Genomic DNA, 15218 nt, shown 5'->3' on the forward strand with positions numbered 1-15218 from the left:
GCTGTCTTCAGTTTTCCAACTGTGTTATGGATGTTTTGCCACAATTGAAATAAAGGTCAGTTTCAGTCAGGTTCAGTCTTCTGGGTTTACATCTGGATCTATTTCCACACACTATGACAGAAAAAAGTTTAACACCATCTACAGGTAGGTTTTTGACCTGTGTTAGAGAAGTCCAAATGTGAAAACAAAAACACAGTAAAAACAGTCATGAAACACAGATGTACTGGGAAACTTGCCAGTCACATAAGCAGCCTCTCACATGTCACAGCTTCTCAGGGCACAATTTACATTTTTAAATTTACATTTGTTTGCTGCTTTGATCCTCATCTTCATTTGTAAATCACAAAACTGTACCCTTTGTCATCAAACACAGAAAATAAATGGTTCATTTCACATTCCTGTATGACTGTTTCATCTTTGGATGCAGATTAACACTTTTATTGTGCATAGAAACTCTTAACACTGTTCAGTTTTCACTGCTTGTTTCTGAATATTCTGTGTTGTAGGTGAAAACATTAACAAACTGTCACAGAGCACATGAGACTCTATGTTACTTACAGATACCGAATAAACTTAAAACAGCAGCAAGAGGTGAACAGGAAGCCAGCTGGACTCTGATGATACAGATGAAACTCAGGTGATTTTAGATGATCATTTTAACTGAAGCAAAGTTTCTGAAGGTAATGTGTGTGATATCCTGTGAATATTAGTAAGAATTTTCAGAGCTGTTGCTGCCACGCTCAGAACAAAAAGTAGTCTGCAAGTCTTCACAGGACACATGAGAGTATTGCTGCGCAGCGATGAAGGCTTACTGTCTGTGGCAGTCAGGACATGGTTTAGTGCAACACTTCTGTATAGCAGATAATGAAGATGATGATGATAATGAGCTTTATTTGTCACTTGCAGTCGCCTGCAGCGAAACAGGACCCTCTTCTGACCATAGACACATTACACAAACATCACATTGGGAAGACAGGTCAGAACAGGTAGCTTAAAGAAAAATAGTGTGTGCATGTTTATGTATATCCTGAGTTCAACTGAGAGAGTGTCCTTGCACCTGGTTAAGCGAAAGTAAACAGTCATCCAGCCAACCCAGGTGGCCTTGAAGGGTTTAGCACAGAGAGTACTAAACACAGTCCCGTTATCAGGGACAAGAATTTGTTGTTTTCAGCCAGCATTCAGCCGCGATGTGGGTAGCCACATGAGAGAAACGATGGTTGTTTGGGCTGCATCCAATTTCACAGCAGATTTAATGTCCGTCACTGGTCACCAGGTCTGTCAATTTCCTGTTGAAGAGCTGTGAGCTTCTCCAAGATCTTATACATGTTGCGTTCAATAAGCACAGTCTCAATACTCACAGCTTTCTCTGTCACTTCGATCATAGCAGCTAGCCTTGTAGGGTTCTGAAGAGCTGTAACCACTTTATTTAATCTTTGATAAGCCAGGGCTGAGCCAGCTCAGATCAGCAAGAACCCTGTTATCATGGTTCCAAATAGGTATAAATCTTCTATGTCCCCAATCAACAGTCCCACCAGACACACGACGTGACAATGCTGACGTGACAATGTTAACAACCCTCTAGGACAAAGTAGTGGCGTGTGTATTCGTGAGTAACTTAAAACTGCTTCATCACACACAGATGTATAATCTGTTTTACTCCTTAGTCGTTTCAGTTCAACTTTAAGCTGTGATACCAACACAGCCCGATTGTTGTCAATAACAGTCCAACACGTTTGTCCAAAACAAGCCTTTGCTGTAACTAAAAGTTAACTTATTAAGATGTTTTGTAGTAGAGCAATGTGGGAATATCATGATATGATAGAAATAGAATAGAAGAATGAATGCTTATTAGTGAATACCCCATCACTCTAGAGCTGTATTTTTAAGGTTCCAGAAGCAGGTGCATCATGTGGTGTCACTGTTTTCAGAAATGAAGTCATTAGATTAATATTAAGTCACGTTTGCAATTTTTAAAACACCTGCTGTAACTCTGGTCAACTTCAAAGTAACCACAGTGTTGCTGCTTCTCTATTAATGGATTCTGTGTGGTGTTTGTGGCCACGTGACCTGTGACTTTTTACAAACTTAAATCTTTCATTTTTTTCTGATTGTACTTGCATATTTTGTATGGCACTACAATGCTCATAGTGGCCACATACACACTATGTTGCTCTGCAGACTATTTAACTTTAAATCTTTCTTGAAACAGATGTTAATTTTGTGGGATGCAAAAGAGCTGCATTGCTCCAAAAGTAATGTAATATTATTATTGTTGTTTTCAGTTGTGAAACCCACTTGAGATCATCTTGGGTTGTTTGTGATCCATGAAGTGTGAGTTTGATTATGTTATTTGTATCATTTGGAAATAGTGACAAAAAATTCAACCAATCTGCAAATTGTTTTCTTTTGAGGGAGAGTGCATTTGTTTTTGTGTGATTTATAGTCTGCTGTAATGTTGTACATCAATATTTATGGTCAAAAGTCCAAAACTTGAGTTGAATATTTATCAAAATGCTCCCTGATAGTCAGAAATCCACATTTCTTCCTGTTCTGATGACCTTGTTTGCATTTGTGGGACTACTTCCTCATCCAACTGAAGTCAGGTGTCCTCATGTGCCCACAAACAGTTACATAACTCTCTCTGTTCTTACTTTCAGTTTAAAACTGCTGCTTTGTTTGGGAACTGAAAGCATCTTCATCTGAAAGGACTGCATTTATTTTTTCAAAAGTTGTGTTGATAGACAAATAACATTTTAAAATCATGCTCCTAAAACACATCAAAAGCATTCAAACTGTTTTGATTGTGAAACATCTCTAATTAAAATTTAACTGGTCATCATACTTTATTGGAATTGTTGATTCCTTGAAGAATCTGTAACTGAATGTGTCTCAGTGAGCAACCTGCTCACTTTTTAGCAAAAGCCATCATTCTTAAAGATTACAAAGCAGAAAGCTGTTTTATTTATTTATTTATTTGGAGAAGAATTTTATTAGTTCAGATCGTATAATTGTGACACACGATCTTCACGCTTGCTTTTGCTATATACATATACATGTCTGTCTGTATTCTCATCATGACATCAAGTCATTCAGCATTTTTTATAATTCCGAATACAGAAGCTATCTCTCGCTTTCCCTTTCGATCTGTGTACGTGAGCCAGAAACCCTTTCATTGCACTGCAGCATATGCTGAATTCACTGTTCAAGAACAAATAACTAAATGTTTAAAAATGTGGTCACACTACATGGCAATAATGTTTAAATTAACTTTGCTGTGACTGAAAATAGATTCAGTGTCTTTGGTGATTCGCTGAGTGCCCTGAGGATCACCAGCAGGGGCTTGTTCACTTTTGTTGCCTATTACAGAAAAGTTCATCAGACTGAGGATGTGATCATGGGAAACATGAACCAGCCTATAAATTGCATAAAAACATGACTAAGTCTGGACTGGTTCCTTATTCTGCCCACTGACAGTGAACTGAAACAGTGAGGCTTGACTGACACAAAAGCAGTTCAGCTTCTTTGGAAACTAATTATATAAAACTAGATTATTGCATTATATCACCAAAATGTTTATTTAATATTAAAATTATTTTAGTAAATGCTCTTTGCTAACTGCTGTCTCCAGTCTGCATCAAAACATGGAGTCCAGATCTCTCTGCATCATACTCTGTGAGTATTTTATCTATTTCCACAAGCTAAGTTAAAAACAAATTTACTCATAGCTGTAGGAATCAAAAAGTATCTTAGTAAATCTTTAGTTCTTTTATCTCTTTTCAGTGATGATCATCATGATTTTGCTGGGTGTACAGGATAAGGAGGTTGGTAAGTATCAGCTGTTTGCTTGTCTATATGAACATTATTTAATATTTAGAGGAGAGAGCAATTCAGAAGAAAAGTGGGAAGCAATAAAATTTGTTATTTTATTTAGCTTTTGAGCTTTTTTTCTTTCATTGTTCAAGTCTAGCACATCAGTTTTAGTAGTAAAACTAAACTCAATCTTTCTTTCTTCTTCAGATGCAGTTTCTCTTCATATTTGTCCAAACAGATTGCAGTTCTTTGAATATGAAGCAGTAACATTTTACTGTGAAGGAGTCGATTATTGTGAAGTTGTGCATAAATTCAAAGGGAAAGTAAAATCATGTAACAAAACGAATGAGAGGACAGCAGCAGGATCATCCTGCAAGATTAAAACTGCTTATACAGACGACAGTGGAGAGTACTGGTATGAGACTGAAGGAGGGATGAGAAGCAACAGTATCAACATCTCTGTCACTGGTACTTTTGCAGAAAGAATATTTAATATTTAACGATTCATTTTAATTCAGTTAATATAAAATAAATATCAAATGTTTGTTGTTTCAGATGGTGCTGTGATCCTGGAGAGTCCTGCTGTTCCTGTGTTAATGGAAGAAACTGTGACTCTGAGCTGCAGAAACAAAACTGCATCCTCCAGCTTCACAGCTGATTTCTACAAAAATGGATATCTCATCCATAGAGGCTCCACAGGAAACATGACCCTACAGAGAGTTTCAGAGTTAGATGAAGGACTTTATAAGTGCAACATTATAGGAGCTGGAGAATCACCAGAGAGTTGGCTGAACGTCACAGGTGAGATTGTGAGCTGTTTTAAAACAAGGTGTATACATACATCTGATATAATGATTGCTGATGTACTTTCTAAGTAAAGCTGTTAAATCTGTTTGTACAGTATGTTCCTTGAAATACTGACCAATTTAAACGACTGTTTTTAATTTGAGTAACAAGATTTTAAATGCATCTGTATCGAGAAGCTGAAATGAATATTTGGATGGTTAATCTTTCTTTTCTCATTTCAACTTCTCTGTGTTTTCTAACCATTGTTTACACTCTCAAGATGTAAATTACATAACTACTCCAGATGGTCACCAAGACATGAGCCATTCCTCCTCTGCTGCCACACCCTGGATCATTTGCATCATTTTATTTACTGCTCTGTTGGTGGCAGTGGGACTGTATCGCTTTGGAAAAGGTTCTTACTGGGACAGAGGTAACAAAAATAACATCAACATTATATTTCATTCATAACTTTGAGTTGTTTTTTTTGTGCTGCAAACTCACAATATGTAGTGTTAAGCCAAAACTGGATGTTTTCTAAGCACCAGTAATCTGGAGTCACTGCACCTTAAGTACTGTTAAATTGAAAAAACGTTCTAATTAATTACATTTTGCATATAACGTATTAAATACTTTTTACTGCAGCATTGTGTTGTCAGTCTACAAGGGTAGACTGTGCAGACTCAGCTGTGGATGGAACAGGTCAGAACATGAACATCTTACACATCAATTATTATTATTATTATTATTATTATTATTATTTGTGCCTGGTGATTCTGTCAGACAGATATGTTGATAGGTTTTTGCAGAAAGTGAAGGTTGTAAACTAAATGGCTTGAACTAAGAAATTGTTTATTTTTTTAATCTGTTGTTTCAGTCTATATAGAGGCCAGCACAGTGGATGCAGACAGAGCAACGTATGCCGTAGTAAGAAAAAACAGGAAGAGGAAAGGTATGTCACTGAGCAGCAATAGTTACTATGAAGAAAAGATTGCTTTAGATTTCTTGTGTGGTAGTTGTTGTATCCTTGTTTGACGGGCACGTGTTATTTTCAGATTTTCCACATGATATTTGCAAAAGTTCTGTTTCAAATGAAAACCACAAAGACTATAAGACTAAATTTCCTCTTTTAGAGATGGGCTCTGTCTAAGGTGATAGCTGCGAATTTACTCATGCATCCCAAGATGGTTACATGTGCATGAAGTATAATTTCCCACATGCAGTCAGTTTCAAACTACACTCAAGAACTTTGTATTTATTTTACTGCGTGACAAAGTGCATGCTCTTTTATTTATTCATGAAGAAAGTAATATAGTATGAAATAGTTCTAGCGCTACCTTTGCACAAAACAGCATAAAGCCAAAAACCTGTTAGTCCATTGTCCTTTTAGCAGTGCTTTAAAATTTCAAATCAAAACCAATGAATGCAGTGGAATGTGTATGAATCATCATCACTGATTTTACTTTAGTTATCCATCCCTTCACTTCCACTGTCTCTCACCATCAGAAGATGAAGGTGTATTGCCCTCTAGACCTGTTCACTACAACTACGCCATAAGGGACACTCAACCACAAGGTGAGACTGATTCTAATTCAAAGCTATTTTCATCAGTGGACTGAGATATTAGAAACATCACCCAGTAATTTGTCTTAGTCACGGATCTCAAACTCATTTTGCATTGAGGGCCACATACAGCTAACTTCGATTTCAAGTGGGCCAGATGAGTGAAACTTTCTGGTAAATTGAAGATTTTTAATCCCTGAGATATCTTAATATAATATAAAAAAGCCCAATTTCAACAGCACATCTCATTTTACATAATAAATATGTAACATTACAGAAAAATTTCTGGTAGATCACTTTTCCATTTTCCAAAGCTGTCCAGACTGTGACATTGGATTCTTCTGCCAGGCCAATGTGGCCCGCTGGCTATTTGTTTGAGACTACTGGTAACTATTTAGTCAAGTTATTTAAGTAAATTAATTAAAAGCTTGGGTTAATGACATATCTAATTTCACCTGTTAAATAATCAGAAGCAGGAACCAACACAAAGATGTCTTCAGCAGGAATCTACCGGCCTATAGCAGAGGATCCATCCTATTCTACGATACAGATGGTAAGACTGTGGGCTGTGATGCCTGATGCGCTGCATTCAGACAATAAGCAATGTGTGATTAAGACTGATGAATTTGGGTTTGATAATATAGATGCTCCCATGTTATTACATGTCAGTGGATTATCTAGAGTTTCTCATCTCATGAGCTATACTCACTCCCAAGTTTTTGTGTTAGATAATGCTGATATAAAATGCTGATATAACGTGTAGTAGTAAACCTTGATTTTATTACATAAACTAAGAAAAACTAATAGCTTGCGTCAAAAAGGCCACCTGAAGCTCAATGTGTAGTAAAACACGCCGTTTTCTTGTTTTAAAATATTGTTTATTTAAAATAATGTTTTTTTTATACTGTACTTTTAATGTCTTACAGGTTGGTGACAGAGCTGACTGAAAACATAAACACATCTGAGATAGAGTGAAAGTAATGATGTGACCAAGATTTATTAAATGTCTTAATTGGCACTATACACATGTACATTACATGTACCAATGAAAAAAAAGTCTGTGCATGTTCAACTGGATTTGATGTGCTCATGTATATTTTGTTGTAGTTTATGTGTATTTAATCATCTGCTTTTAGTTGCATTAGCTTTGCCTTTTTACACATACATGAATGTTGCTACAAGAAAAAAGCTCCTGCAGCTTTAAAATTGACTCGGTGTGGTCAACCGCTACTCTGTTACTTGTTTTCCAAAACAGATGAACCATGTTTGTGGTCAGCAGTGAAATAAAACCGCAAAGTTGTAAACTGAGCAATGTCTCTGACTGGAATGTGGTCCAAAAGCAAAAGTCAGAAGCTGAGTGAGCTCTGGTGACATTATGATAGTAAAAAACAGGATATTATTTAGTTGCTCTGATGTGGTGCTCAGCTCCTCTGTGCTTGGCTTCAGTGAGGCACAGTTAGTTGAATTTTGACAGACTACATAATGTCAATAAATGCTAATTTTTTGCATAATTTCCACCCCTAATTCCCAGTGTTTCAGAACATTTGACAAAGTCATCCCTGTCTTTCCAATAGGTTTTTGATGAGTGGGTGGCATTAAGAACCCATTCTCCCCCCGATTTTATGCTAGAAACGTTACTCGTATTTGTAACAACATCAAACCAAGGTTAAAGAGAGAGAGCAACATCTTTTTGTCTCTTTAACCCTCTATATGTGAGATAGAGGCATCTGACTCTCCTATTATATAGCAGCATCTTGAAGTGATCTTACAGCAACAGGCAGAATTTGCTTTTCAGGAAAAAAAATAACTAAATCTCCAAAGGTTTGGTTAAACTCATGTATGTAATATTTTTAGCCATAAGAGTGACAAATGTTAAACAGCTTTGGCAATCATCACACATGCAAAGATGTTCTCCCTGACATTTTTTGAATATGTCTGAATTAAATTGTTAAGCATGAGGATTCTCACATCCTGCTAAGAATCCATGCAGATGGGGGTGGGACTAAAAGCATGCTTCCTGCACAGACAACAGTGGAGAACACGTCCTGCTTTGGGACTAGTTTTCCATTAAAAATCTCTCTTTTGTGCTGTATTCATTTGCTTATTATGGACCAGTCTACCGTTGTGAGCACTTTTGTCTGCTGCAGATTGTTTTGTTTTTTTGTTTTTTTTAGTTTGTTTTGTTTTGTTTTTAAAAAAACAACCTTAGCGAAAGCCTACTTTCATTGGTGGTACTTGCGCTCCCTCTAGTGGTATGCGGGAATTCCTACAGAAGTTGGACTAGGTGGTATATAATGATGTGTTACGTGGTGGCTAGCTACACAGTTAAGGTTAGCATAACTTAAACACAGTAAAGGTTTTTTCCACTCAATAAAAGGTAATGTGAGGGTTCCCAATGGTTAGGGTCAAATGTAATCGCATGGCAGGATGCTGTAAACGGACCAAACATCAGTCAGGAGAACAACTGAGATAATCCATCCACAATACCAGGTTAGTCATTAACATACTGCTGCATGGGCTGGGCTGTAGTTACATCGTAAGGTTTAAAAACTTACCATTAAGAATGAAAATTGGCAATAAAAATCCACAGTGATCACTGACTTTTTTAGGGGCTTGTTCAGATTAAATAGAACAAGATAAAAAGCATTAAAACATAGCAGCCTTAATAAACACAGAGTATTTTGGACCCGGAAGCAGGGTAATAAAACCTCTGTAACTTTGTGAAAAACAAAAAAGTTTCTGTTTTAAACATCTTGTAATATAAATTTCTGTTTCTTTTACAACTACACTTAAAAAAAAAACCCAAAACAAACTAGACCGTATGGACAATGAACTACGAGAATGTTTACTGTAATTTTACACATTTATTTCTTACAATTAAGTCCAAGGAGTTGTGCTGATCAATTTCTTTCTTTGTCACAAAAAAAGAAAAAAAAATTAAATATAAGCATTTATTTACACTAGAAAAAAAGGGGAGTTTCATAGTCCAGCCCACTTAAGAACAAAGCAGGCTGTATGTGGCCTGCAATGTAAAATGAGTTTGACACCCCTCCTCGACAGCAAGATGACATGGAGGTCAAAGCACTCTGTATCAAACTATGTGAGTACTTTCTCTATTTCCACAATAATTCATTTTTGTGGTTGAGTTATATGATGTAAAAGTAAGTTTACTCGTAGCTGTAAAAGTCAGCAAGTATCTTAGTAAATCTGTAGCTCTTTTATCGCCCTTCAGTGATGACCATTGTGATTCTGCTGGGTGTACAGGATCAGAAAGTTGGTGAGTACCAGATGTTTCCTCGTTTTTATCAACATTATTTAACATTAGGAGAAGAGAGCAAATTAGGGAGGCAAAGTAGGAAACAGAAACAAGTTTTCTTGTGATCTCTTTTAATTGTTTTATTTACCGTTTTATTTGTTCACTGTTTGAGTGCAGTATGCCAGTTTTAGTAGTAAAACTGATTTTGTTCCTTTGTTTCAGATGCAGTTTCTCTTCGTGTTGTTCCAAACAGATTGCAGTTCTTTGAATATGAAGAAGTAACATTTTACTGTGAAGCAGTCATTAATTGTGAAGTTATGCATAAATTCAAAGGGAAAGTAGAATCATGTAACAAAACGAATGAGAGAACACCAACAGGATCATCCTGCTCCATTAAAATTGTTTTTAGGGATGACAGTGGAGAGTACTGGTATGAGACTGAAGGAGGGAAAAGAAGCAATATTATAAGCCTCTCTGTCACTGGTACTTAATATTTAAATATTAAATTTTTTAATAATTAAAAATAATTAAATTTAATATATTTGTAAATACATATCAAATGCTTGCTATTTTAGCTGGTGCTGTGATCCTGGAAAGTCCTGCTGTTCCTGTATCGATGGAAGAAACTGTGACTCTGAGCTGCAGTATCAAAATTGCTTCCTCCAACTTCACTGCTGATTTCTATAAAGATGGACATCTGATCTATCAAAGCTCTAAAAGGAACATGAACATCTACAGATTTTCAAACTCAGATGAAGGACTTTACAAGTGTAGCATCTCAGGAGCTGGAGAATCACCAGCGAGCTGGCTGAAAGTCACAGGTGAGACACTGAGATGGTTTAAAATACCGTTTCAACATAAACATAATTGGATTGACTGCTGATACTATTTTTAAGCAAAGTTCTTAAATATGTTTGTACAGTAGGCAATATTTTTGAAACACTGACAGATTTAAACACATGAAATAACTTTTTTTTGGAAGCTAACGTGAACATTTGGATGGTTTAGCTTTCTTTTCTTTCTTCAACTTCTCTCTTTTTTCAAACCATCATTTAGTTGCTCAAAATGTGAATTCGACAACTAATGCAGACAGTCACAAAGAGATGAGCAAATCCTCCTCTGCTGCCATACCTTGGATCACGGCCACCATTTTATTTATTGCTCTGTTGATGGTAGCAGTGGGACTGTCTTGCTTTGGCAGAGGTTACTGGGACAGAGGTAAAGAAAATAAAATCAGTATTATCTTTCATGCATAACTTTGAGTTATTTTTGTTTAATTTTGTTTTATTTTGAAACTAGCATCGCTAATTTCAAACGTCAATGTTGTTTGCTAAATGGCTGGAACTAAGACATTGTTTTTTATTCAACATTATAAGCACAAAATTACTTCTGTGAAGAAAAAGATTTTCATTTCACCATTTGTGTGGTGAAATGTGTGCATGCGTGCATGCTTTCTTGGACAGGTACGTGCTATTTATAAAAATGAAGATGTGACTGACAATTTGAGCTTTCAAATGTTGAGCCTGAAATGAAAGCCACATAGAATACAAGTCTAAAGCTCCACTTTTAGACATACACTCTATCTCATACATCTCAAAATGGTTACATGTGTCACGAAGTAGCACTTTAGACATGCATTCCGTTTCAAAATTAGCTGTAAACACTATATAAACTAAATTACTTTCATTTTTGAACAATGTTGGCATTATTTTGCGATACTAATTGTTTCACAATATATTCTTTGGCAATAAAAAAAGGAAAACCACTTGGAACAACCAATATTTATGACATTTACAAGACAGAGAAATATTAGATAGAGGTCAACAAAAGACAAAAAGACAATCTGAGATTTTCAGTCTCTCAAAACTGTAGAGTATTAAGTAAAAGCTGGGAAATAATATCTTAGCTTAGCAAAATACTAAAGTAATGACATGACCTTCTTATTGCTAGCAGATTATCATATTGTTCCCACAGTATTACCCTAGTTTTACTAATTGGTTTTACCTCATGTCTTTGGATTTATGTCCACATTATTACCCCCAGTTTTTGCACCCTTACTATCCAATTACATAAATTTAAGTGAAATATTATTTATCTGTAACCACTGTTGAAATGATAATATTATTTGGATATTAACTGGTTATTACATTGGTATTTGAGATTTAATAACTTAGAAATTACTACATTGTTACATTCTTGTTTTCACCTCGTTACCCTATTATTACCACTTGAATGATATGCTGATATATGACAGTAGGCACTGTGTGTATCTGACCTCTCACTTCCATTGCATTTCTCCATCAGATGATGATATTTTATATTCTACAGCCAATTACTACACGTTAGGCCTGGGTGAAACACAACCCAAAGGTGAGACTAAATATAACTATTGATGGCTTAGGTGCTGCATTCTGATAATATGTGATGGGTGTTAAATATGAAAGACAAGTTATGATAGGAGAGCTAATGTTTGATAACTACAATATTCATAGTTTTTCTGGAGCTGCCCTGAGAAGTTATTATTGGTGTGTAATGTCCACCAAAGCAAATTATTTCCATCATGTATTGTTTTTTTTCTTGCTTATCTTACAGGTTGCAGAAAGAGAACTGACTGAAGACATAATCGCATTTGACAGAGAAAACAATGAAATATCCCAAATTTGTCAGCAGTGTTGGAGTTTTCTTAATTATTTTTCTTCATTCCATCCATCCACCATTTGTCTTCCCTTTATCCTTGTCAAGGTCACGGGGGGGGGCTGGAGGCTATCCCAGCTACTATAGGGCAAGAGGCAGGATGCATTCTGGACATTCGACAGTCTGTCACAGGGCTAACACATAGAGTCAGACAATGATTCACACTCACATTAACCCCACTAACTGCATGTCGTTGGATTGTAAGAGGAAGCCGGAGTACATGGGGAGAACATGCAAACTCCACACGGAAACCTTCTTGCTACAAGGCTTTGCTAATCCCCGCGCCACCACGTTGCCCCCTTTCTTCATTACTTTTCGTTTCTGTATGTAATTTAATTACTCTCTGGAGACATGTAAACAAGTAGTGTAACACATTTCTAATGTTCTTGTTACTCTATAATATTACATGAAATGCTTATAATTACCAGTTAACAATATATACCTATAAGCTACAATCCCACATGAACAGGTAGAAACATGGGCTGCAAGACTGAGTACTCATCATTACTTTTGCTACCTGTTGAAGTTCAGAGTCTTGGGTTGGCAGTCACTCAGCTATATAATCACTCTGGGTTCTTGGCTAGCATTGCTTTAAGTTCTAAGCCCCAGTTCTGTTAGCAGTATAATGCAGTTGTTCATGTCTTGGACCATCACACTCTTCAAATTTTGTACAATAAAAACGAAAGCAATATCCATATTACTACTATAGACTGCTCCACCATTTTCCTTCTCCCAAAGATAAACTGAAATGAGCTGACTGTAGCAGAAGTCCACAAGAAGAAAAAGTAAATTTTATTTGGTGTTTTTTTTTTTTTGTCTTTCTGGCTGTCTGCCCAGTGTGCAAATGACAACATAATTGTAATTGCAATGTGATTACTGAATTTAGTTTTGTGTGCATATCTACAAATTGTTATATCTAGTGCATTTTAAGACATACCTGGTTGCCAGGAAAACATGGCTATATGTACATGTATGTTTCAAATACTAACAAATGCTTCTGTCTGTTATTTAGACATTAAACTCAAACCACCTTGTTCCATCAGCCCTGTCTCTTTTGCATGTGCATGAATGCACATGCTCACTGTGGTCATGCTATTCTGAAAGGCCCTGCTCTTTTGTTTCCAAATCAATTGCCCCAAGTTTGTGGTCAGCAGTGAAACAAACCTGCGAAGTTTGATACTGAGCTTGTCTTTAACTGAAATGTGGTCTAGTACCCAGGACAAATAAGTGGTGTCCTGTTTCGTGCTGCAGCAGCAGCTGCTCTAAAGCCAAAGATAATGATCTGACTTTCTATTTTGGTTTGATTAAACTGTGTGAAAGTAGAAGTCAGGAGCTGAGTGAGTGCTAGTGATGCTTCTTTAGTAACAAAAAGATAATTGCATTTAGTCATTGGGTTGTGCTGCTCAGCTCTTCTGGGCTTGGCCTCAGTAAGTTACAGTATGTTGGACAACATCTCCCACCCCATGCATGAGACTGTGACAGCACTGAGCAGCTCCTTCAGTGGGAGACTGCGGCACCCACGGTGTGGGACGGAGAGATTTTGCAGGTCTTTCCTCCCCACTGCTGTCAGACTCCACAACAAAGACTTTAACTGATTAAACACACACATGTGCAATAACACTAAGTGCAATAATCTTCCTGGCATCGTTGTATTTTTACTCAGTTGTATATAGCATTTGTATTTTATTTTTATCTTATTGTATATTTTATTCTATTTTATTCTACTGTACATAGTATTTTATTTTATTCTATTCTGTACAGTTGTGTACTGTATTTATTCTTATTTTATTTTATTCTAATTTTTGCTTCATAACTTTTGCACTGTCCACTTCCTGCTGTGACAAAACAAATTTCCCACATGTGGGACTAATAATAATAATAATAATGGATTGGATTTATATAGCGCTTTTCAAGGCACCCAAAGCGCTTTACAATGCCATTATTCATTCACTCTCACATTCACACACTGGTGGAGACAAGCTACTGTTGTAGCCACAGCTGCCCTGGGGCAGACTGACAGAAGTGAGGCTGCCATATCGCGCCATCGGCCCCTCTGGCCAACACCAGTAGGCGGTAGGTAGGGTAAAGTGTCACAAGGACCAGGACAGAGAGGCCGGGGATCGAACCGGCGACCTTCCGGTTACAGGTGCCCTTCCCACGGTCGCTAATAAAGGTTATAAAGGTTATCTTATCTTATCTTATTTTATCTTATCCTATGCCATGATTCTGTTTTCTGTAAAATAAGAAACATAATAAATTCTCAAAACATCAGAGCAGGGTTATACTGATGAATGGAGCCGTTGCAGTGGATTTAAAAGTAAATGTAAATCACACTTGGGAAAATTCCAAGTATACTTTTAATAAAAATGAGAAGAAGAAGAAGAAAAAGAATGAAAAGAAGAAGAATGTCACATTAAAGTGCATGCTGAAAATGAGTGGAAAGCAGCCAATGTTTAAAGAGAAACTGTGAAAGACCTTCAAAAAGCCTGGAGAACTATTGGTCAAGACCATTTTTGAAAAATACAAGAAAATCTGGAATTTTGAAAGAAGAATATGAAGAAAATAAGTGTGGCTCCAGACCTTTGCACAGTACTGTATATTTGGATGGGGAAAAAAAAAGAAAAAAAAACCCCAAAACAAACTAAATCTACTAAAACAGAATTTTGTATCAGTTTCTGTATCAGTTTATTTCTGCTGTTATGTAATATATAGCATTTATTATAGCTGTCTATGGAGACTGACTCACTTTTAGAGTCAACCTAGTGGACACTAGAGGAATTGCTGTCCATGGCAGTTTTCACTGGCTCCACATCGTAAGGAGCCGGTTGAGGTGGTTGGGGCATCTGACAAGGATGCCTCCTGGGCGCGTCCTGGGTGAGGTGTTCCAGTGTTCTGGGAATCCATCCTACCTGAACACCGGGCATGTCCCACCAGGAGGAGGCCCCAGGACACGCTGAAGAGATTAATTCTAATCTGCTTCTAAGTCTCTTTTAAACTGCTGGAATTGCAGCTACTAGAACACAGAAAACACACCATGAAACTGATTTGACAGTGATTTAGATTTGGACTTAAAAAAAAAAGAACAACAAAAAATGATGACCTTACCTGA

General features: G+C 36.7%; 2 protein-coding genes across 6 annotated transcripts; both read left to right on the forward strand.

The window, feature by feature from the left end:
• Positions 1–3479: 3479 nt before the first annotated feature.
• LOC106096549 (uncharacterized) lies at positions 3480–7446 on the forward strand. Of its 5 annotated transcripts, none has more exons than XR_003216428.1 (11): positions 3480–3672; positions 3781–3825; positions 4018–4278; positions 4366–4611; positions 4877–5029; positions 5242–5298; positions 5474–5548; positions 6103–6171; positions 6452–6545; positions 6633–6712; positions 7086–7446. XR_003216428.1 is itself a non-coding variant. In XM_019353900.2 (11 exons), exons 1-11 carry the CDS (start codon positions 3642–3644, stop codon positions 7104–7106), a joined length of 1110 nt encoding a protein of 369 aa, XP_019209445.2. In that variant the 5' UTR covers positions 3480–3641; the 3' UTR covers positions 7107–7446. The 5 variants fall into 5 exon arrangements, 4 of the variants coding, with proteins under 4 accessions (XP_019209445.2, XP_025758958.1, XP_025758959.1 ...); XM_019353900.2 differs by having other exon boundaries at positions 6474–6545; XM_025903173.1 differs by having other exon boundaries at positions 4901–5029; positions 6474–6545.
• Positions 7447–9209: 1763 nt separating this feature from the next.
• Positions 9210–12232, forward strand: LOC106096535 (low affinity immunoglobulin gamma Fc region receptor III-like). Its single transcript, XM_019353895.2, has 7 exons — positions 9210–9259; positions 9392–9436; positions 9638–9898; positions 9991–10236; positions 10472–10633; positions 11720–11785; positions 12008–12232. Exons 1-7 carry the CDS (start codon positions 9229–9231, stop codon positions 12028–12030), a joined length of 834 nt encoding a protein of 277 aa, XP_019209440.1. The 5' UTR covers positions 9210–9228; the 3' UTR covers positions 12031–12232.
• Positions 12233–15218: the final 2986 nt, after the last annotated feature.

This window comes from Oreochromis niloticus, linkage group LG3, assembly GCF_001858045.2.
Source record: "Oreochromis niloticus isolate F11D_XX linkage group LG3, O_niloticus_UMD_NMBU, whole genome shotgun sequence".
Taxonomy (NCBI): Eukaryota; Metazoa; Chordata; class Actinopteri; order Cichliformes; family Cichlidae; genus Oreochromis; species Oreochromis niloticus.